Below are 24228 nucleotides of genomic sequence, written 5' to 3'. Positions count from 1 at the left end.
TAAACAGGCTTTGATGACGACTCCCCACAGCCAGGATATGCGCGGGCTGAGGTTTCGGAGCACTTTTTCCGGAGCACCGCTCATTTCCTTCAGGCAGCACCACCCATGCGGGGCGGGACCCCAAGGGCAGCGGGAGCCGGGAGTCTGGGGTGAGCAGGCAGGGTGGCAGGGGAGACGCTCCAGACCAGGTTTCTGAGACCAGACGGTGAGAAGGCCCTGCTGGTCAGGATCCGTCTTTATTCCAGCAGAGGGTCACCTTCCCTCTTTGTTTCCCCCTCTGACAAGTTCCAGGACTGCTCTGACGATTCTTAAAACCACGTGGATGTGATCTTCCTGGTTCAGTCACGATTTAGGCATCGTGACAGAGGCTTTCTTTTGAAAACCGATTCCTCACTCCAGCTTTCCGAGGCCCATAGACCCCCACTACCATTACCTGGCAGTAGGCTTGGGCTACCCTCCCATCTTTGGCAGAAGACAGTGTGTTTCATCTGATCTTGCTGGCCTCCCATAGGGCCTGGAAAGTCCACCATTAGAGATTCATTCCTTGGTTCTTTACATAACCTATTATCCTATGTTACCTCTTTGTATACCCTTCATAAGATGAAGCACAGGGCTGGGGTCAGCAAACACCTGCTGATTGACCAGACGTTTTTGGTTTAAGTTAAGGGAGTGATCTGAACAAGGTCAGTATCTCTGGAAGAGACTGTAAATTAGCTGCTTCCAGCCATTAACATCCTAGCATGAATCTGCTTCTCTTCTCCAAACAGGACCAAAAAAGGCCTTGATTTGGAAGGTGAGTGGGGCAAAGCATGAATGAATCGATTCATTCATGCCAATGCATCAATAATAAACCTGACACTTCTCTTTTGAGAACTTGCTACACAATGACCTCTAACAATCGTGTAAAATCAATTTGATTTCACCGCCTCTGAGTGTGGGGAAACCAAAAATCAATTTTGTAGTGAAAAACTAATTTTGCGTATTTACTGCTGCCTAATGCCCTCTGAATGCAGAAGTGACCCTCGTTTGGTCAGGGTTTGTGCGGCTCATCTTGAAAGAGGATTTAAGACAATCAAGCGGTATTTCCACTGATGTTCCCGTCAGAGTGTGTTCTGTTCTCGGCCCAGCGTGGAAGCTAATATCATAAAGCTATTGTTTCAGTTTGCTTCCTGTGATACGAATCTCAATCGGCTGCCCCGACTCCCAGCCTGAATTTCTCAGCGCTGAGATTTCCTCTCCAACGTTCCCACACAGAACAGCCTACTGTGAAAATCAAAGGCAAGCATGTTACTAAGTAAAGAAGAAACTTTTCTAAAGCAAAACCTGGTCTTTTTTAGCCTTTTGAACTCTGAGGTATGCAACCAGCTATTTCCTATTTTAAAGTCAGCCAACCCTGGTGCTCACCTTTGTTAGAAATGCTTCAGTGATGAATCTGTGGTTTGTTTTGACTTGGAAAAACTTGGCTACTCTGCATTTTGATAGGCACTGCTGAAAGGTGGGTAAGAAGACAGTGCGAGAGTGTGTTTTCACTGGGTTCCCGCTGACATCATTTCTCCAGAAGCCTATGCTTAGTATAAATCAATTTGCTTGTTCATCATAACTTTTATTTCTAAGCTCTCACTTACGGAGAGCCTCAGATGTGGCAGGCAAGAGGATAAGGGCTTTTCTAGCCACTTCTCTCCAACTTCAAATAGCACTGCAAGGGTAGTACTGGTATCGCTCTTGTGTGGACGAGAAAGTAGAGCTCAAAGGTAGTGAAGAGATTCTCACAAACTTGTAAAGAAGGCCGTCCAGCTGAGGTTCCAGTGTGGGCCTATCTGCGCACAAGTCCTGTACTCCTTTCCACTGGATTGCGTGTTTTGAAAAAGCAAAATGTGATTTAAGAAAAAAAAAAAAAAAAAGGACTCCACCTCACATGCAATTCCTGAAAATGATTTCCACAGTTGGTCTAAAGAACATGCCGGAGGACCGGAAGAGAAGGCAGAGAAAGGGGGCACTGAGAAGCCGTCCACCTCCTCCTCGTCCCTGGATAATGCGCGTTTTATGAGAACGGCTCTGTCAAGGACACCAGAACCAGAGGGCCAAATATAGGTACTTCTTATCCTTTTCTGTCATTTCTTTCTGGACAGAGAGAACCAGAGCGGACATGCTGAGGCTCTGGTCAGGCTGGGGCCAAGCCCAGCCAGAGGGCAGGCAGCTTGTGCCCACAACTTGCAACAGCTCCCGAGCGGGGATGTGTGCTGTCTCGCTGTAGTCCTATCTCCCGGGGTGGGGCTAGCACGGGGGGGGGGGGCTCACGCGGGCACAGGCAGGCAGACATGCGCAGGGGACCCAGCCTCTGATTCACAGGCCTCTCCAAGCCAGCCTCTGAACCACTGAGAAGGATGATTATGTGGGAGAGAGCATGGAAATGAATGCCGTGCTCCAAGAGAAAGGATAGAGACAACCCACTAAACGTGTGAGGACATCTCTGCACCCGACTGCTCCAGGCTGGCCCCCAGGTGCCTCTGCTCAACTTTGATTCTCTTGCCAAGGAAGAACCCCCACTTCCCCCCACACTGAGCCCTCATCAACATTTTTGCCTGACCGGGTCTGCAGAATGCTCCTGCCCTCCCATGCCTGTCTTTCTCACAAAGGCAGATCCAAAAGGACTTGCATTCCAGGTGCAAATTCGCCATGTGCTAAGTGTGCGATTTTGAGCAACCTTAACATTTTTGTACCTCACTTTTCATCATTTTCCAATGTTCTACAAGTCCAAATTCAACCAGAGAGGTGTCTCAGGACACATAAATTACTCCTTTTGGGATCTCTGTTGGTGGAGGAATGGGGCTTGTGCTGGAAGGAAGAATGATGTACCCAAAGGCATTCATGTCTAAGAGTAGAATTTCAAGTATCAACAAGGAAGTTGAAGAGATGCTTCTGAGTGTGGGGAGAGGGTCTCTGTCTATTCCTTCAGTCCTCCACTGCAAGCTCTTTGTACATGTAAAGAGGATTCCAACACCACCAGACACTGCCCTCACCTGTCCAGAAAGAGAAGCCTCTTTAAGGAAAGAGGTACACATGTGCCCTCTGATGGTGTCTGCAGGCCACTGTTCCCTCCTTCAGTCGCATCTATGACAAATCTGCCATTCCCTGGCATTGTGTCTTTGAACGTATTTATAGAGTGTGTCTTTGCCCTTGGTTCTCTCCCTCCTGACTGCTCTTTTCTGAGAGTCTTTGGATTTGCAGTACAGGGTAAGCCCTCCAAGTCTTGGACCCAGAGCTGTCATCCTATTTTCTGAAGGTCTTTCTTTCCCCATATCCTTCCTGTGCTCCAGGGCCCAGAATAGCACACGCTGGTCCGACCTCCCCGCCTCGCACTGGATTCCCCCCACTCCGGCTTTCTTTCCCAGAATAGCCGCTTCATAACAGGATGGCAGAGTCAACCAGCTCCAAGGCACCAGGCTCACTCAGGAAAACTGAGAACCAAGCACAAAAGGACCTTCCCCTGCCTGCCTGCTTCCCTCGGGCTCCCCGACTGGGACGTTGCCACCCGCAGTGCCTCGGCCGCGTGGGGAGAGGCACTGCCTGCCGCCCAGTTTCCTTGTGAAACTGACACACCAGACGGGACTGTCACATAGGATCTGAAACTGGAAAACTCCCCAGGCTGCCTCTTTCTGGTCAAGAGTAACAGGAAATGGTTTTTTGAAGATAGTGAACTCTGAGGTGAAAAAAAAAAAAAAAAAGTTTTGTGAACTTGAGAGTTGCAGTGATACCAGGGAGGGTGAGAATTAACTGGTTCTGTGGGGAGGCCGTGATCCCTCAAGGACTCTGCCGTGTGAAGGAGTGTGGCCAGGTCACGTGCGGTAGACTTCACCTCCTCTCCTTCTCACAGATGCCCTGTGTGGTAAGTGCTTTTAACCCCTTCTTACAGGCGAGGAAACCAAGAGCAGAGACACCACACGATGTGTCTGGCACGCTGGCTAGTAAGGAGGGAAAAGAGTGCACGGGCACACTGCTGTCCTTCTGGAGAAGGTGGCTGGCAGATAAGCATGAAAGTGCTTCCTAAAGATACGCTCTGGAGGCGAGTGCAGGTCTGGCGGCCGGCTGGGCAAGTGGGAGCTGGCGAAAGCGCCCCCTGCTCCCCCGGCCCTTGCTGCCCTCCTCAGCTTCTGGGTGCCCATGCGCTCCCCCGGTCCCGTCCCTGCTCTCCACCCTGTGGCCGTAGTCATTGTAAAGGTCACCGCTGGAAAGGAGGGGTTCCGTACGAAGGAACGAAGCCCCAGTGGTGGCCTCCGTGGAGACAGAGGTTCTGCAGAGGCCTTCCCGGGGGCCTCCCCGCTCCCTCCCGCACTGCCGGGAGCCTCCCGTGGGTAAGCACGCGCTGGTCGGGGGGACTGCCGGCCTCACCTGAGGACAGGAGCTTGTGCGTGCGCAGGAAGCTGATGGCCAGCCGCATGATGGACGCTTTGTCCAGGTGGGAGCTCACGCTGTGCGGCAGGGGCAGCTCATGGGCCAGCTCGTAGAAGACCTCCGTCTCCTTGCTCCGCCGGCACCTGGCGGCATCCCGGGACTTCTCCTTCCTCCTCTCCGAGCTACTCCTGAATTCAGAGAGGAGGGGTTAGTCCCTGAAATGTCACTGTCATCCTCTCATGCCCCTAGTCAAGACATCCCCAGGGCCCCAACCCTTGGTGCAGCCAGACCCTCCCGCTGAGCTGATGCGGCTCACACCTGTCGTCCGAGCACACGCAGCTCTGCTGTACGCCGGCAGCCCTGCGTTCGCGTGTGTTTGTGCTTCTGACTGCCTGCCTCCTCTCGCACTCCTGTGCTGCCCAGACCAGGGCTTCGCATGCGGGGGTTTGGAGCACACTTGCCGACGAACCAACTGGCAATGCCTGGACTTGGTCCCGGGTTATCTGAGGACTGGGGTGGGGACCCTGGGATGGCGAGGGAAGTGGGAGGAGGCTGTGACCACTTGCGCGGGTGGCTGTGTCAAAGGCCCTCGAAAACACACTGAAAAACTGCTTCAAGGCCCTCTTTTTGGATGAAATGCCCTTAGAAAACATGGAGCCCAGGACTGGACTTTAGGTCCCATTTTGTATCAGACAGTGATCGCCACAGTAAAAACTGGAAATGCCATTAGAGCCCAAGCCCAAGAAGAAACAGTCAGCCAGACATCTGTCAGTCTGGTGTCCCACAGAGCCCAGCCAGCAAGGGTTAAAAAGGAGCGAGCGCGAACACGTTTTCTCTCTCGTCCTGGCGTCAGTTAGCAGCCTGTCTCACTCTCATTTTCCTCTTCTCTGCGGGACAGAAGGAAAGATGACGCACACCCAAACCTGCCTCTTGCAGGACATCTTAAAGAAATCCTAAATCTTCTCATAAAGGCTATGTTAAGTCCTAACACAGGCAAGTTCAAAAGCCAGCCTGCCTGGATTGAAATTCTAACTTCTCCGCTTGCCAGCTATGTACACGTCAACTATTTAAACTGCACAGACTCTGTTTTCTCATCTGTAGAATGGTAATAATAGTTACTCATCCCACAGAGTGAGTATGAGGATTGGATAGGATAATTTATGTAAACTCCTGACCATGGGTTTACCCAACTGTAAGCAATCAATGTTAGCTAATACTAATAACAAATCTGCCCATGAAAAAAATGATGAGAGTAAAAACGTTACTGAAGAGTATAAAGTAAACTATTTTCATAGAAACATAGGTGTTCTACACAATACTTCTTATAGACTACATAGGAAAAAGTCTAGAAATAGAGTAAGATAAAAATAACTACCATTCTTCCAGCTGTCACACACATAGTGCTTACTGTATTCCAGGAGCTACTACATTAGCTTCTGGAATTCTCACAACTGCCCCTGGAAGTACTATTATTGTTATCCCTGATTGACAGATGAAGAAACAGATGCACAGAGGCGAGGTAATTCACCTGCAGCCCTCGCGCAGGTTAGTGGGGAAGTGGCTTTACACCAGGCAGGTGGGTTCCAGAATCCAGGCTTTTATCCATCACTGAGGCTGGGGGGATTATTACTCTTTTTTTTTTTTTTAAGTACTTGTCTGTATTTTCTTGTGTTTCTATAAATAACCTGTATTTCTTGTTTAATAAACAAGTTTTGTGTTTTTTTTTAAATATATTTTTTAATAAACCGTCCAATGCCATTCACGGCTCTCAAGGCCTCCTCCAACCAGCTCCAGCTCGCCCTCTCTGTCCTCCCTTTTGAGATTTCCAAAGCCAGCCACGACTTCCCCTTCTGTTTGGTTTTGCAGCCTATTATCTGGCCAGAAGATTGGTATTTGGGGATTCACGGAATGTTGACGCGCCTCTCGAACCCCTCAAGATTTGGGGCAGAGGCACTGCTTCACTTTACAACATGTTTAAAGAACAGACTGTCCAGCTCCCTGGATGGACTGCACGTCATACACTCAGACTGTGGGGAGAACATCCAGCGGCTGTTGATGGGCAGAGAGAACCTTCAGAAAACCTGTGAAATGGGTAAAACTGTTTTCTCCTGTCCCCTCTCCTTTGCTGTTCCCTTTCCCGAACTCCTGTTTCCTCTGCTCCCCCCACGTCCATTCTCTGAACCCTGGCCCATACCGACTGTACCCCACCATCTGCACTCTCTCAGAGTCAGCCCTTAGGGACCAGCTTGCTCCCACATCCCAGGCTTTAACAGTAGTTTGTATAGGAGTCCCCCCTATTTGCATTTGAATCTTGACCTCTGACCCTGGAGGGAGTGAAAACAGTTGTTCAAGGCTTGCAGACGTCCTGGCACAGGGAAGGAGGCTGTGAGGGGACAGGACACTAAAACTGTACACTTCATGCCTGTCAAGACAGCAGGTAAGGGAAAGCCAGCGTCCCCGAGATGCTGGATTCTTTCTCTAGCACCAACTCGTGCTCCCCGACAAAAGCATCATCAGCACATGACTAGTCATCAGGGCATCTAGAGAAGTGATCCTGGGCAGAAAGGATCCCCAGCACAGGCTGTGACATGAATGCCAACGTCTACAGGCACACAGTTTCCCTTTGCTACTGCCCCTTCCTTGGAGTGCAAGAACAGACAAGGCAGAGAGGAAGAGCCAGGGCGGGTGGGGAACGCAGTCTGGAGTTGATACTCTGTCTGGCAATGGCGTTTGAGACTTGGGTCCTACTGTGTTCCCTCCACCATGCAGACGTTTGTTCCCATCTGCCTTTGTGCTTCAACACTACACCAAGGACCTTACATATATGACATTATAATCCTAATGACAATATGGCAGGTGCTGAGGGCACAATTTACACATGTGGAAACAGAGGCTCAAATGTGATGTGTAACTTGCCGCAGGTCACAAAGTCAATGCCTGCTTGCCTTGGAGAGCATGCAGTCAGTGAGCAGACACTTAGAAGTTCTGAGACACATGGGTGCTCCGTGTCCAAGTCCATCTTCACAACCTGCATGTGGATGGGCAAGACAGGCATTGCTCTTGCCCCCATTTCACAGATCTGGAAACTGAGGCCAGCCCAGGCGACGTTACTCACCTAGGGCAATCCAGCTAATCAGGGGCAGAGTGAGGGCTAGAACCCATTTCTTCCTAGGCCAATACTTTTTCCACTGCTTAGCCCCAGGAGATAGCGGTGTTAGCAAGAAATAAACCACAACATCTTAACATTTAGAAAAAGACTGAGAATCTCATGCAGCCTCTTGTTTTAAAAGCCATGAGCTCCATTTTAGCTACCTTGTTTTTACAGTTGCACTCTGGGGCTAGCATGACTTTAATTAGATTATCTAGTTAACCTTGACACAGCCCAGAGATATCTGTCTAATGTTGACTCCTGGAAGAACAAAAATGTGTAACACTGCTCTCATTTAATTAGCAACACTGAAGAAGCAGCATAATTAATGCCAAGTGTGAAGGTAAGACCTTCCTAATTGCTGCATACACAGCCTACGTCCTCACGCAGTTTACCACAGGTTGGGCCTCTTAGCAAGTAGAAAAGGAGGCTAGAAGTCAGGAGGACCGGTGTGCTTGATACACTGGCCACAAGGCTATCTAACCTTCTGATTTGGGCAAGAAAATACATTCTCAGTGCCCCGATATCCTGGTGTGTAAAATGGGAGAGACCCATGTCTTATTTGTCAGGATCAAAGGAGATGAGTGTGCAAGGGTTGGACGTACTGGAAAGCTCTCCACAGATGAAAACAATCATGACATCTGGCAAATCTGAGTGTCAGTCACACTCAGAGTTTGGCCACAACAGCAGTTCCTCATCGTCAAATCAACGCTGTCCCAGGACTGGAGGTGTAACTGGGGGTCAGGCCTATCTTGACGAGTTTGCGTTAAATTGCTGAACCTTCTTAGGCCAGTAAGGCTTCATTTCCTAAAATACCTGCACTTGATTTTCTTTCCCTGGATAGGTCTTAGAACTACCTGCAATAGACCAGCAATTTTTTTCAATGACAATTCCAGGCACGGCACATTAGAATTCTCTGGTTTCTCGTAAAACAGGGGTTTAAGTTTTCCAAATCATCAGAAAAAGACTCAAATTTATTTCTTACTCCAAATTGCTCTTTCTACAGAATGCCTACTCCTGTCTTTCTTGGTGGCTCTCCTGCAACCACAGGGTGGTCCCGCACAGTATTTGTACGGAACACACAACATCAGTGTGGCCCTGGCTAACGGTGTCCTCCTGCAGACCCAGAAGCATTGACCGAACTCCCTGCTGGGCCTCGCGCAACTGCACAGCGGATACAGTGCACCCTGCTTGTGAGGGCTATGCAGTCTTGATAGAGAGCCAACAACCTGAAACACCTCCTTTAACCACGGAAATACGTTTGGGCAATAAACAGCCTACATGGTTAAGATAAGAAACGAGTCAGTCTGAGCAAGGTCACGGAAAGCTACCCAGGGAGGCAGGATTTCAGCTGATCCCAGAAGGACACGGAACGCCCTTCCATCGCTTGAGGGTCAGAATCCACGTTTCCCCCCTGTATGTGCTAACTCATTTGTTTCTTGTAACAACCCCGAGGGATAGGAACTATTATCCCCACTTAATAGATGAGGAGGCAGAGATTTAGAGAGATTCAGTAACTTGATCAAGGGCATTTTCTCAAACTGACTTCTTCCGGGTCCAAGATCAAAGATCTTCCCATTGGCAGCAAGGAAACTGCTATTCATTGCACACCTTTGACATGCTGTAGGCCGTGTTAGACACTTGCCCACGAATGGGATGCTCACGGACACTACGGGGAGAAGGGGAGGGTTAACATTTGAAAAGGCCACAGCGATATAAAGATTCTCTGTCCTTAAGTGAGTACCCACTCAGCTTGGAAAAAGACCTGGAAAGTCAGCAGTAGGATAAAGAGGCACTATGGGAGTTTGCATGGGGTGCGGGAGGAAGCAGGGGTCAGTGCTGCGGGCCTGAGAGGGAAGCAGCCTCCATCACTGTGGGGCTGCGGTGTGGAGAGAGGGGGAGTGCTCGAGGTGACTCCCTGAAGGCTGCAGGTCCCGCCTGTAGGAACGTTCCTCTCCACACTGCAGGTGGGGAACACAATTCTGTCCTTTTCTTTGACGTGTTAATATCTATAAGTTTATACTTACCCTCCCCAAGGTGGAAACTCACACTCTGAAACATTTGATCCTGACTAAGGGGAAGCAACCCCTTAAGGACCAGGCAGCTAGTCAGAAGAGAAAGCAAAACTGATCTCAAACTCCAGTGGGTATAGGCCACAACTCAGCCAGCAAAGACCTCTGTGTCCAGAGCTTTGTTATCTTACAAATGTCTTCTTCTCTTCTGGGTCATGGCTCCAGGCTTGGCTTAAGTCAATAATCAAACCATTGTGAGCTCTTGGTCAAGACGATCCTGGTTGCTGACTTCCAGGTGAACACAACCTGGTGTGGGGGCCCCCAGGATGTCTCCGGCTGCACCAATGGGGCTGGTTCCTTAATTAACTATTCTCTCCTGACCTTCAGCAGGAGTGGGACTCCGTGCCTAATGCCTGTGGGCCACCAGGGTACCGTGACACTAGCCCTGTTAACCCTATAAGGTTAACTGGCCTACAAGCAGAATGGATTTCAGCAGGCAGGGGGAGACTGAGGCTAATGAAGCCAGCCTGAACCAGTCTACGGGTTGGTGGTGAAATTCTAAGCTGGTGCCAATTCACAGGAGGGTGTAAGTAGAGGAAATGAACGTCAAATGTCACCGGGAGGGGGGTCTCGTGACTCTTCCGTGAGGCTGTATGGCCACTGCACAAGGGCTGCCCGAAGGGAGGGAACCCACCAGCATCGGGTCCCAGAGAACAGGAGGAACGGCTGGGCCCCCACACCCAGGGATTGATAGCTGCCTGGACGCTATCAGAGCAGAGCTAGCACGGGTGAGTCTCAATCCCGGCTGCTCACTTGAGTCACCAGAGGAACCCTACAGACTGACACCTGGCTGGTACCCCTACCCCCAGAGTCTGATTTAATAGGGCTGGGGTGCAGCCGGGGCATCGGGGATCTTAAAGCTTGCCATGTGATTCCCATGTGCACCCAGGGCTGGGAACCACTACTGCAGTCAGCTTAAAGTTAAAAGGTTTGTTTCCTGTTTTTTTTTTTGTTTTTGGTGGAAGGAAAAAGAAACTGGTATTTATGTAGCCCTGGAGCGAGGCGCATTTCCCGGACCATCTCATCGGATCCTCAATTAACCTCTGGCGGTATTGGTCCTGTTTTTGCAGAGCAGTGATTCTCAACTCTGGCCTCCAGCAGAATCACCTGGAGGGCTTCTAAACCACGGGCTTCCATGCCTGGGATCACATGTCTTCAGAGGACTGACACTCAGGTCTATTTCTGAAACTAACCGTTGCTCCAAGTATTTTGGGAGGGCTCGTAGACTTAATTTCAGAGCCACACAAGAAAATCAGTCATAACACTCTGTAGAACACACTTCGTTTTCAACCCCAAACAATATTATCGTGTTTGCCCACCTCCTTTAGTCACCAGACTTGGCTGGGGATGGATGTTAGTTGTTTGAAAGAATGAAATGTGCCCTCCGAGATAAGGCCTTGCCACAATTGAAGGTACTCCAAAGAATGGTCTTCGGCTCTACAGGCAATTCCAAAGGAGTGGCAAAAATGCGTAGAACCGGGTGGTACTCTGGCGGCTAGCTTTCTGGGTGAATTCTGACGTTTGTCCAAAGGCAGTAGTGATTAGCACATGAATCTATTACAGAGGGAGTAAAGGCATCCACGTCAACCAGTCAACACAGAAGAAATTCAGGAGGAACTAGGCAGATCAGACAGACCTTCACGAGGGGGAAAAAAGCATCCATCTGATTCAACATGTACATCTCTGGTGAGGGGCACGGGCTCTGCTCTGAAGCAGACTAAGCCCCACTGGGATATAAGACATACTACAGACTAATACATCAAAAATCCTAAAAGAAGGGCTTACAAGGGCTTACAAATAAGGGGTGAGGGCTACAATAGGAGTGAATGTCTCCACTCATCCCTTCCTGGAAGGAGGAATCCTGGAAAGCGTCTCATACCTCAACTTCCCCACCTCCCCTCCACTGGGGCCAAGCCCCTGCCTCCCTGACCCATGAGGATGGTCTGTGCCCCTGGAGAGTGGGCCTGGACTGCATTCAGAACTGACAGTGATGTCTGGGGCCCACCCGACATGGCTCTCTAATGGTCAGTTCTGCTTGGGGCCCACTGGAGATGCTTATCTAGTGGGCTTCTGGGCTCCAGGCAGCCTCAGAGAAGAGCAGCACACCTAATTACCAAGCAGCCCCACTGGTACAGCCCACATGGGCCTCCAGATGACCCAGCTCCTCATATAATCCGAGGACAGGTGCAGTCCCCAGCCCCGCTGGGAAAAGCCAGGAGAGGAGAGGAGTGACTGTGGGGAACGGGTACCACGCCGAGCCCAAGCCTTAGCAGGGTTTTCTTTCTTCAGGAGTGACACCACTCTGCACCTGTACCAAGCACTACAGCTGACACAGCACTTAGGAGCCAGTCTGTAAATCTCACCCAGCAGGATAGGAAAGAGCAGGTACCAACATCCCCACTTTAGAGATGAGGAAAACTGAAGCTCAGAAAGGCAATGGGAATGTGTGGAGCTGGGACAAAAGCCCCAAGCTCGTTTTCAAGGACCCGTGAACGGAGAGCCCACTGCCAACCAGAACCAGACATGTCACACAGTTGCAAACAGATCTTCGTTATTCATTACCCTCCTAAAACGCTGCTTATCTTAAATCATTTCCTTTTTAAAAAATGCTTTGGTGAAGATAAGGGTAATACACATTTAGTGTAGGCAATTTTAAAAGTACAGAAAGGTATAAATAAAACAAATTGATATTTCATTGGATTTATGGCTTAATATTTTATCACATTTTCAAGAATTCTTTAACATTTTCATGACAGCCAGCCATATCCTATCGTGTGGGCATATCACAACCCAGTGTACTATTGTTCACTCATGGTTCCTAGGTGTTATAAACAACACTATAGTCTGTGCGGCAGGTGTTGCTCTCTAATTTTTTTTTTTATGATAAAAGATGACATGGACGCTGCTGGCTTCCAGCTCCCCACAGCTGCCTCCCACTGACTGCCCCTTGAAAGCTGAGGATTGAACAATGTTTCCAGGACCACGGTCGACGACCACCACTACAGAGCAGGGCTGCAGAGGGAGGTACGGGGTGGAGGGATGGGCAGGGAAAGAAAGCAGGATGTGCACACCTTCTCAGCAACTTTCCCTCTCTTCCTGCTCAGTCACCTAGGTTCTCCTAGGCTTCCTCTTTCCCTCATGCCATATCCATATTAACACACCCAAAGAGAGATGGTGGAATTGGAAATTGCAGGTCTGTAAAGACAGCGGCCCTTGTTGGTGAGCAAGACTCTTTCCCCACCGTGAAAGTAAAGTACCCATCTCCTTCAATCTTACTACATCCAGTGCAGGGACAGAGAAGGCTTGGTGGCATCTGCACCCCTGAAAAGGGGAGGAAAGCAAGCAGCTGCAGGGAGCACCTGCCTGGCCCTCCACTGCTCTCTCTGGCCTCTGATGCCTGCTCCTGCCCGACCCCTTCCACCGTGCAGACTCCAGCCAAGAGACTAACTGACCTCAGCAAGCTGACATCCCGCTGCCACAGCGAGGAAAGGGCCACACATGGTACCTGCCGCTGTACAGGACTCTCATCATCCGACCTCCGATTTCATCCTGAAACAATCCTGTAAAGCAGGCATTCTGCACAGAAGGAAACAGAGCCCGAGGTTGTCAAGTGACATGCCCAGTATCACCCAGGGATGGAGCCAGCACTCAAACCTGTCATTGGACCATAAGTCCTCTACCCTTGATTACACTGCAGCCTTCTGGGAAATGCCCATGAGTAGATGCCTCTTGTAAGTTCAAAAGGTTTAGCTGAGCTGGGTGTATTGGGGGTGAATCCCTCTAAGGATACTTAATTGGATGAATCCTTGCTCTGGGAAGCAGCAAAGGGGACATCCTGGTCACCCTCTTGCCCTAGGTCAGCCCTTCCATTGATGAAACAGGCCCAGTGGGATAGATTTTCTCTGCTTGGAGATGTTTGTCTAAAAAAAAAAAAAAAAAAAGTTCTTCCTTTGCTTTCAGAGTCTGCGATGCCACAGGTAAAGTGTTTCATTCTCACTAGGCCAATTTTTTTAATTAAAAAATTTTTAATGTGGTATACCATATAAATGATATCTGTTTCTACACACACAATGATTATTTGCATACACCACAACATGTCTGCTTCCCACGCTATTTTCCTTGCCGCCACTTCTCTGGGTCTGGGGCTCTTTCCCCACACTCGAAGGCTTTTCTCTAAAGCTCCTATCCATCTGCAGCCTTCTTCCCCCGGGATCCCGCAGGCCTCCAACAGCACGATCTGTGGTGTGGGCTCAAGCCACTTGGCACGTGCAGCCGCCCTGATCCTGTCCCACTGCGCTCAGCTAGGAAAACGGGAGAAATTCCTCAGCAGAAAAACCAAGAGAAAAGTGCTTGAGACGAGATGTAGAGATTCGCCAGCATGCAGCGAATCCAGAGAAAGGAAGGTAGGAGCAGCCTACCCCAGCCGCCTCCGCCCACCTGCCCCCGGCCTCTAAAGCCCTTGGTCTCCCACATCCCATGTCCCACCTGAAGCCCATGCCCTCCATTCACCGGGCCTGGCTAACAGATCCCCATCCTTCAGGGCCTCCCGCAGCCCCTTTTCTCCAGGAAGGCCTCACTTCTGCAGACTTCTGCACATCCTGCTTCAGCATTTCCACACTGTATGAGCCAGCCCAGTTAGTTATTCTCTACTTATTTCCCTTCCGGAGCATTTGTCTCCCCGACGAGAGCACACATTCCCGAGGGAAAGGACCCATTAACTGTTCTTTGGTGTCCTTCAAAGCATAAATAGTTCCAAGTGGCACAGATGGGAGACATTGGATAAAAACCACTTAAATGGTTTCTGTTCTGTGAATTCCTCAAAGTCTCTCACTGTTCTAGGTCTTTGATAAGAATTCAAATCCAATTCTCAGTCAGAATAGAAGGTTTCCATCCAGGAAGAGCCATAGCACAGAGAGACACTCAAAGATATGTGTATGTATGTGTGTGTGTATGCGTGTTTCCCACTCTTTGAAATCTGGGGTCTGAACTAGAGCTGCACAGACCAGCACTTCTCAAACTTGACTTTGCACACAAATCACGCTAAGATCCGATTACAGTTTCTGAGTCGGTAGATGTGGGCTGGGGCCTGAGAATCTGCATTTCTAATAACCTCCCAGATGATGCTGATTCCGCCGGTCTGTGGCTGCACCCTGGAACACAATGGAGAGTTCATCGGTGACAGGGTCAGTGCTACCCTGATGCCATCCTTAGCCAAAGCCATCTGAAGTCTAACAGGCCAGATCTTCTCTTCTGCCAGGAGGAATCTTCCTCTCTTTTTCTATTTCCTTATGGTTTCTTCCACTTAGTCCCATGTGGATGTCCCTGTCCTCCTTTGGGCCCTCCCTACCCGCATCATCTCACCCCCTCTTATTTCTTAAAACTCCTTCCCTCGGGGCCGGTCCAAGCCCTGCTACCCACAGATGCTTCCCCAGCAACCCTCACTTCCTGCCCACATTACTCACTGGCCCTCATTAAAGGCCTCCCTGTCTTGCTGGCTTTTCTAAGCCAACGTCCCGCTGCTATAACTGGACCATAAGTACCTTGGTGTTTTGCAGGGAGGGGGGCACAGACACAACATTGACTTCTGTGCATCCTTCGCGGGACCTTGGCCCAGGGCAGACAAACTGGGTAAATATTTGCTAACTGATTGTAAGGACAATTCAGGCATGCCCTTTACTCCTCTCTCCTTTCCGTCTCGGGGCCAAAAGCAAAAGTGATCCCAGCTGCCCTGGCCTCCACCCCCAGCCCCAGGGCCTTGCCTCTCCTAGGAGCTGCAGCTGGGCCTGCTGAGATTTTAGTTAGTGCTCGGCAGCTCCTCTTCCCTTCACTGAAGAGTTAAAGCGCCGGGAAGCCTGCTTCCCACTTGGAAACCTCCATTTCCTCATGCAGTGTGAACAAGAGAACATCTATGGACAGGGGCTGAGAGAGCCAACTGCACAGGGAGTGAACTCACTCTGAATGGGACTGTTCTAATGCCCGCCAAATCGAGTCATTAAGATGCCATCCCCGAGGTGCAGCCCCCAGCGTCACCTCTAGATATCCCCTCGGCTCGCTGCAAAGGGGATGAATGGTGAGCACAGAGCCTAGTCAAAGCAGGCTCTTTCATGAGCCAGGGAGAGGGGCTGGGGGCCGCAGAGGAGGCAAAGGCAGCAGTCCTCTCTCCCACTCCCCCCTCTTCGCCACGCTGAATGGAGTTAACCCCCAATCTGCATGGCATTGCCCAAACAACTGCTCCTCAAAAGGCAACCGAGGGGAGGGGGCGGGCAAGAACGTTAGAGAAAATACGTGCGATGCCAAAAATAATTCCTGTGTCATGAGAACACAGAACGGGGCCGCCTCCAGGGCCAGCGCTGGGTAGCTTCAGGAAGGAGGGGGCAGAAATTCCCCTGGCAGTGACGTCACACACACTGGGTGAAAACATTTAGAAAGCCCTAACTGGAGGAGATGGTCGTCATCGCAAACTCTTTTCATCTATAGAATAGGATTTTAAGGGTCAGTTCTCTCCTCTTTATTCCAGGCACATTAATTTCAAAGCAAAGAACATCTGTTTAGTCTTTGAATAGGGATTGATGCTTGATCGTATGCTAACAGTAAAAGACCCAGGACTAATCCCAATTTGACCCAAGACTTCTGGTGCCTGGTATTTAAAGTATTTCAAAACAGCAAGGGGAGATGGTGGGGAGACAGAATCTCTCACTTTCTCCCCCCCCCCAACCCATAACCCCTTCTCTCTTCCCTACTTAAAAGAAAGCAAGCAAAGACAAGGGGAGGGGAAGGAGAGGGAGGGGAACCCAAAGAAAATCTCAGAGACCCTTTCTGTCCTAGGCTTCCTCCGATTTTCAGTCGGTTACATGGTCACGTGTCCAGAGCTGTGGGATCTGATTCATGGCCAAGTGCCAGGCCTTGCTTTCTCCCATTCTGCCTGTCCTAGTCATACTATGATGAGAAGGGAAACGTTCCTGCACATTGTGGAAGCTACATTCCATTCCTTTGTAGAGAAGTCATCAAAAGCCACGGGAAATGCCAAAGTCTTCCCCAAGTTACTATCAAGCTCTCAAATGATGATCTTGAGCAATTTGGGAAATGGGGTTGTTCTCCCCAGCAACAGCCTTTCCTCTCCACTCACTCAGCAAGTATTCCTGAACCCCTCTCTGTGCGCTCAGGCTGGGAGCAGTAGCATGCAGATTGGAATGACGACTCCTGGCCTTGGGGAGCTTGCGGCTAAGGGCAGAGTCAAGTGCAGCAGGGCTGGCCTGGCAGTCAGCCGCTGCGGTGCGAGTGTGCCAGGAGAAAGTCCACAGGGCTGAACAATTCAGGGAGAGCTGGGTGCTGGAGGTGGGGTGTGAAGGAGGCTCAGGTATGGGGCAGGGGTGTGTGTGTGGGCAATCGGGGGGGCAGGAGACAAGGACAAAGATACTGCTCAAGAAATGGGGGGGGGGGCTGGTGGCCAGGAGTCAGGAGACAGGCTGGAGCAGGTCACAAGGCTGGAAAAGTCAGAGTGGTGGGGATGCATTCATTCCACACTGTCAAGCATCCACAAGGTGCCAAGCACAGAGGAGGGCTTTCAACAACAAAAGGACTGGTAACTAAAGTAAGATGATGGCATAGCTGCCTACCCCACTGACGAGCTCGTGTCCGAGGAGCCAGGGGATGGGCAGTGCAGAGCCCAGCCTGGATCCCTCTTCTGCTGGCTGTGCTTTTGCCGCACTGGACAGCAAGTATGAGAACCCGTCTTTCTGGGCAGTTATGCCAGGGGAAACGAGTCCCTTTATGAGGAGCTCTAAATATGGCAGCAACTCGTGGGCCACCACGGGCTGGAGCCTTGGCATTCTCGCTGAACAGTAACTCATAAACGCTACCCCATGGGACGAAAAGCAAACTTCAGCAAGGGCACACGCCTCCTCTGGCTCCAGTGGTGTCTTGTTTATCTTCACAGACTTTAGCCCCCATCTTCTAGCTGTGTCCCCTTGCTCCCTGATCAAGAAGCCTACAATTCCAGCCAGACCTCAGGGAAAGGAACAGCTCACCAATCCACCCCTCTTGCCCCCAGACCATTTCAGCATGTCACTGCCCTATTTAAAAACGGGAGTGGCTCCCTCTTGCCCTCATGATGAAGCCCAAGCTTTAGATGTCCCTCAAGGCCTCTTCATTCCCAAAAGCCAGCAGCACCCTACCTGCTCCAGCCAGACCACACTTCACACCGACCCCATAACCCAGCCCCCTCTCTGCCACCCAGTTAGCTTTTTCCACCTGAAATGTGATCTTTCCTCTCCTATGCTCCAAACCCTGTCCTTTCAGAGCCACCACTTCCACAGAGGTTTTTCTGATCTCTCTGCACAGTGCACACTGATCCCCCGCCCTGTCCTGGAGGGACACCTGGAGAACTGATCAACACCACTTACCCGTGAGGTAGCATCAGCTTACTGTGCCTTATCGTATGGGTCTTCTCTGAGGGCAGAGGCAAATGTCCAAGTTCTTCCGTCCACAGAGCCTGGCACTGGACCTTACCCCCCAAATAACAGTTTCATCTCTTTCAGATACAGCATGGCGAGCAGGAGTGAAGGCCAAAGCAGCTGGGTCCTCCAGCTATAGGATTAGGACTGTGGAGTTAGGATGATTTGGTGCTGAGTAGAAAGCAGGTTAATCAAGAGGAGTGACCGTGGCTGTCCTCCTCACTGGGTTACCTAACATTCGATGACTCCTCAGTCCCAGGAAACAGGTTCTCATACCCTAGGGATGTTTTCATACAGAAGTGCTGGCTGAGCCTGCGGTCCCCATCACAGGGGGTGTTCAGTGAGCCAGAAGCCGCTCAGCTTTCACTGACGGTGTACAAGCCCAGACAGGGGTGGCCCCCTCTTCTCCCCACCAGATGAGACTTGGCGGGGTTTCTGCCTCTGATCCCAGCTCCTTGACACAACAGAGCACTCTGCTGCCCAGCACCACCCATCACCCAAAGCCTTCATGTCACATGGACAGACGCCCTTCTTGGAGTCAGATTTCCAACAAGGAAGATGCCAGGGCTTGGCCAGGGTTCCACCCGTTCAGTCATAGAACATGGAAGTAGAAAATGGGCCAGGCACCCCCCCCCCAAAAGTTTCTAAAGGCAAAAATCCTAAGAGATAAACACCAAATTACAAACCCAATGACAACCCTAAAGGTCAGCAAGTAGGGTTCGAGAATGACCCACACTTTGGAATAAACACTCTCCATTAGCCTGAATTTCAGTGTTTAAAAATCTAGTCTCCAAACCTCAATCCCACCCCCTCAACACACACACACCAGACCAGGAGGGGGTTAATAGAATCCAGCTGCTTCCCTTATCTGGCTAACCTGCTAATGGCAAATCTCTGCTACTGATATTTTATCAGTGATTTCTGCAGATCACTTTTATTAGAGATAATGTCATTTGTACTTCATTATCCAGCCCAGCAGTCAAAGAGAAAACAATTTGATATTTTTTCTGTGAAACACCAGTTCTGTCCATTAACGCTGACAGGTGACAGCGAACTGAAACTCTTGGCCACACTTTCGGGCAAAAGACTGGGCAGTTAACCCCCTGTTTCCTGGGTGGAGCAGAGCCCCCAGCAGCCTCTTCCGCAGTGACTCTAAAAAGCCAAGGCTGCCTTCTGTGTTTCTGATGCCTGTTGCCCTGAATGCTCAAGAAGGGCCCGTTGGCCACACCGCAGCTGTCCTGCAGACTCCGTTCCACTGGGGCAGATACAATGGTTGTATAACACCCAGGCGGGCGAGTGCGGTAGCACTGTTAATTCTACTTTGTGGAAAGCGATAATTAACATATGAGTCAGCAGCAGAGAAAGACTTTAAGCCCAGGGAAAAAAACAGCCCTAGAGTCCCTGAACCTCAGAGGCCTACAGTGTTCGATTAAACGCTTTAGAAGATTAGCCCTAGTAAGGGGAGACCCAAGTGGAGGTTTGTGACCTCAGTGGCTCTCACGAGTGTCTCCCAGCCACGCCTGGGACACTCTCAACTGGGCTGCCAGTGTGTAGAAGGAAAAGGCCTCTTTCTCCAGAATCAAGAGATGCTCTTTTCTGTCCTCCTGCTTCCTTGTTTCTCTTCATTATTTTTTTAAGTACCAGATGCAGCTTTGCTTTCTTGGAGTGACTTCTGATTGCCTTAGAGATTGTGACAAACCCATTGGTCCTATACCCACTGCTGTCGGTCACACCCCACAACCCTGTAGCACCTAGAAGAAGGTTCTAAAGCAACCAGAGGACTTAGCTAAAAGGGCAAGTGCTCCTTTGCATTTTAGCATTTTCGAAAGAAGTGTGGCTCTTTGGAATTTAAATTCCAAATGTAATCTACTGTTTATATCTGGCGAGCTTTAGCTTTCATTGATTGAACATTTACGGAGTGTCCACTCTGTGTCAGGCACCAGGGATTCAGAAGGAAAGACAGGTCTCTCAACAAGCTGGACAGGCTAGTGTGGGAGACAGACAAGCAAACCAGGGCGCGGGGCCAGATGGACTGGCTGGGCTGTGGGGCTCAGACACCCCCTCTGTGACCCAGCAAGAGCTCCTCAGGTTTCTCTAAACCTCAGGTCCCAGGAAACAGTTGCTCTAAAAGTCACAGCCTCCTTGAGCTCTTGTGCAGACTAACACACATCCATGTAGCTTAGAACCGTGTCTGACACACACCGTGCGCTGCGCGGTCCTGAAGCTTTTGCTGCGCAAGTCCGCAGCGAGTGCTCTGCAGGGAGAAGGGAGCCTTACGGGGGGCCTTCTCAGGGAGACTGGAAGGACAAACAGGAGTTAACCACGACAAAGAAGCGGTGAACGGGCCCCGAGAAGATGGGGCAGAATTAGGCACGGTGGGGTCTAATAAAGAGGGACTTGGCTCAGGTTTAGGAGCACAGGCCTTCGAGAACAATGGGTGGGACCGTCCCTCCCAAGGTGTCCCAAGGTGCCCTCAGCCAGAGCAGAATCCTGGGTTAGCTGGACCATGGGGCAACCCTGTTGTGGCATTTCTTCTATTTTTTGCATTCCTTGTGCTTTGACAATGAGATGATTGTGTGGATATTACAAGAGGTGATTATCTCCATGGGCACTGAGCCTGTTTTAGTGCAAAGACTTTGCCTTGCCGGAGCCAAGACTTCTGAGGTCACAGCTAAGTTGCCAATTCCAGAGAACCTCCGACAAACCCCAAGGCCACCAGGGAACTGCTCTTTGCGGGACGGCTCATTTAAAAAGCAAGCTGCCCTACACAGGTGTTGAAGAGGAGACAGCCTGTGCGTGGGACCCGGTCGGTTCAGGGCGGCACGCTAAACATCTCTGTGGGCCTAGCTTTGTGTGTGGGGATTCGAGGCAGTCACCGCTCAGGAAATGGCCATCCACACTTCTGGATTCCACGAAGCATCTCACCCCAGATTTCTGTGGGAATGGGAGCGCCCAGTGCAGTTCACATCAAAGGAGTGTGGAGCACAGAGCTTGTCTGACTCTCTCACGAGCAAAAGCATTAAGATGCAAACTTGAACCAACAGGTTCAAGGAAACAGAAACAAGGAACATATTCCTGCTTTTTCTATGTGTTACAACAAACACGGGGCATCACACATATCCTGGGACCTCAACCAAAACGGTCAGCAGTTACAGATTCTTAGTTGGATTTAAGTCATTCTGCGTAGGATTCATCTTGATGCCTGTACGTAAACTTCTCGGCTGGGGGCGGGGATGGTTGGAAAAATCAAAATGTGTAACAGTCCACAGAAGGCAGGCAGAGACTATACAGATCTTTTTATCTTTTATCTTTATGCTTTTATCTTTAGGAAAGGTTTTTGTTTTTGTTTTTAATGAAAATCTTACTATTCTATTTCTCAGAGATAGAAATAGAGATGAGCACAGGCCAGTCAACACGCAAACCTCCAGGGAGGGGGGAGCTTGCCACAGAGGGAGGGCTCCTCAGTCCTACTGCCTTTGAGGTCCCAGCTTCCCTTGAGCATCTTCCTGGTCTTCAGGCTAGCCTACATGTTCCTCTCCTGCCTTGCAAGGATCCAGAGAGTCGGGGCTGAGTCAGAAAGTAGGAGCATTCTAGAAAGAGCACCTCCTGTCCTGTTGTTGCCTAGTACCCAGATGACGATCCCCAAACCAGCATTAGGGACCAACCAGAGGTCTCCACTTTTGGACATGGTCTAATCATCCAGGAAGGATTTCTGGAGCTGCCCTTATTAAGGAAAAGAAATGTACTATGTGACTTAACTTAAAAAATCCAGGAAGCTCTAACACTCTATCAAGCTCTTAAGACTTTTTCTTTCCTCCATAATCTTTGGCCAAGTTCAAAGGTGAGCACTTTCCCAGAGGCTCATTAGGAATAATGTTTACTTCATACATTTGGGGTTGCAAAGTTTGATTCCATTTTGCTTATTTGGGAAAAGAGAACTTTTTTTTTATGAAAGGAAGGTGGGGAGCAGATGAGCCAAGGGTAAAATTTGGGAGAGAAGAAAGGTGCTTAGCATATGGGCCTGGGGGGCAGGCTCAAGTTCTGAACATTTTTCATCTCTGATTTTCTCTGAAAGGTTATAAGGCCAGGTCACTGTACCTTTCCTTCTTCTGAACCTCCGTGACCCCATCTGTCCTCCCTACCTTTGTGGGTGCTTGTGTGGACATGTGTTCTGATGGCAAATATGACCCCTGCTTGTGCCTTCACAGAGGATGCTACGTAAATAAATTGTACTGACAGTTATTACCAAGATTTCTGGGTTTTTACTGTGAAGGAAATTCAGCAGAAAGCTGTGTGAGGGTTTGTGGTCTGCTCTTCTGAAGCCAGGATGTCACGAACTGCCCTATCAAGCCACGCCATCACTGACTGCTTGGGGGATAAGCAGGAATTCTCCGAGACTGGTTGAGGCCAGGGAGTTCGTCCTTACAGCTCATCTGTAATTTCCACTCATATCCCGGCCCCAGGACGAAATGCTACCTGCCATAGGAGGCCCTGCCACCTCCCGTGTTTGGTTAGTGAGGAGGAAGTGTGGGGGTATGAGGAGGGAGGAATACAAATACCCGATGCCTCTACCCATCTTATCCGCTGGTCTCTCTCCACACATCCTTCAAGGCCCAATCAAGCCCTCAGCTCACCCCTTCCAGGAGGTGTACCCCATTCCCTGGCCGAGGTGACCTCGCTTACTGTCTACACTGCTCTTTTGTCACGTGGCAGTCTCTGCCAAGTATTGTTAAGTCTCTTGTGACCTGTGTTAGGCCAGGGTCACTTATGGCCCCATCTGTGTTTCTACCTTGAGGAACTGTGGGATAGTCAGGCTGCAGGAGAAATTTGAGGCTGTTGCCGAGTCTTCTCAAAACCTAAGTTCCAACGCTGCTGGGGAGAGAGGACAGGTAGCCCCTGAGGTGGCAAACTCTCAGGGACCAGGAAGCCTCATCTCTGATAAGCATGGCTCAGGAGGCCCGAGGCAACCCTGAGCTCTGGCAAAGCTGTGGCTGGAGGGCTCTGCGGGGCAGCCCCTGTGCACCGCCCTCTAGTGGAGGGGCTGAGAACACCACCACGACGACGCCCGGGCTGCTCTGAGCCGCGGAGGCCAGCGCACTGGGCTTACCCACATGGTTGTTCTGTGCCTGCTTTGGGCCAGGCGCTACGTTCTACTGGAATGATTGTCCAAGAAGACCTGGAAAACCAGGGTGAGACTCCATAGAGTTTCCGTCCCTCCTGGTGCTTTGCACGAGGAGTTTTATAGACTTTGTCCCGTCTCCATCCTAAATACGAACCGGAACTGTGGTTTTGCTGCTGTTCTGCTTTAAATATGAATGCCATGTTCCAAGCTGAAGACTGCTGGGGTTCGGTAAACAAGCCGGAGCTCCTGTCTACAGCTTCTGTGGTCCTCTCTGTTGGATTTATGGCTGCTACAAATCTCCTGACTGCTCTGGTCCCCTCTATACTCCCTGCTCCTATTTTCTTAACGCCCATAGCACCAAAATTTAAATTTCTAATGTTCTCTCACTCTCTAATAGTCTCCTGAATCTTAGTGTCCTCGCCTCACTGAGATGATAGCTCCTTGAGGGCCGGGGCCAAAGATTCTACTTTTGCTCTTTGCCACCTCACTCAGCACCGTACTGGGAATCACACACAGCAGGCACTGAATATATGCTCAGTCACAGAACAATAGCATTTTAGAGTACACACAAAGTTAGCATTTATCCAGTCCGATCCGGTCCCTTCAATGTACAGATGGGGAAATTGAGGCCTGGAGGGCATCATTCACTGACTCAAGGGGCACAACCCCTACTGGAGCTAAGACCAACTTTATGAGCCACTAAGACACACCCTCTGACACAGGTACTAGTAGAATGACCCCCCATCTTGCCGATGAGGAAACAGAGGTAGGGAGCGCTTAAGCAACTTAGCCAAGATGCCTTTGCTAATAAGCAGCCAAGCCAGGACGCGAGCGCAGGCTATCTGGCTCCAGGGCCTAAGCGTGACTGCCACTCCAGAACCGTCCAGAAGTCCTAGAGCCACTCCCCCTACCTCCCCAGCATGGCATTTACCATTTCCTGCCTTGACTGTGACCACCTGCACTGGACTGGAGCTTGAGTGGGCAGGAACAAAGGTGTCTCCTCTCTAACCCTCCAGGGTCTCTAGGCCACTGCTTACCCTA

At 50.3% G+C, this 24228-nt stretch overlaps 1 protein-coding gene across 1 annotated transcript in view; it reads right to left on the bottom strand.

Annotated features, from left to right (window-relative positions):
- Positions 1 to 24228, bottom strand: part of EPAS1 (endothelial PAS domain protein 1) — an 82591-nt gene that overhangs the window by 31346 nt on the left and 27017 nt on the right. The window contains exon 2 of the mRNA XM_026486635.4: positions 4390 to 4580. Coding sequence (XP_026342420.2) covers positions 4390 to 4580 — 191 coding nt within the window. The remainder of the gene's footprint in view (positions 1 to 4389; positions 4581 to 24228) is intronic.

Source organism: Ursus arctos, unplaced genomic scaffold (assembly GCF_023065955.2).
Source record: "Ursus arctos isolate Adak ecotype North America unplaced genomic scaffold, UrsArc2.0 scaffold_8, whole genome shotgun sequence".
NCBI classification, from domain to species: domain Eukaryota; kingdom Metazoa; phylum Chordata; class Mammalia; order Carnivora; family Ursidae; genus Ursus; species Ursus arctos.
Note: the sequence above shows the minus strand (reverse complement) of the source record. Positions and strands in the feature narration are given on the sequence as shown.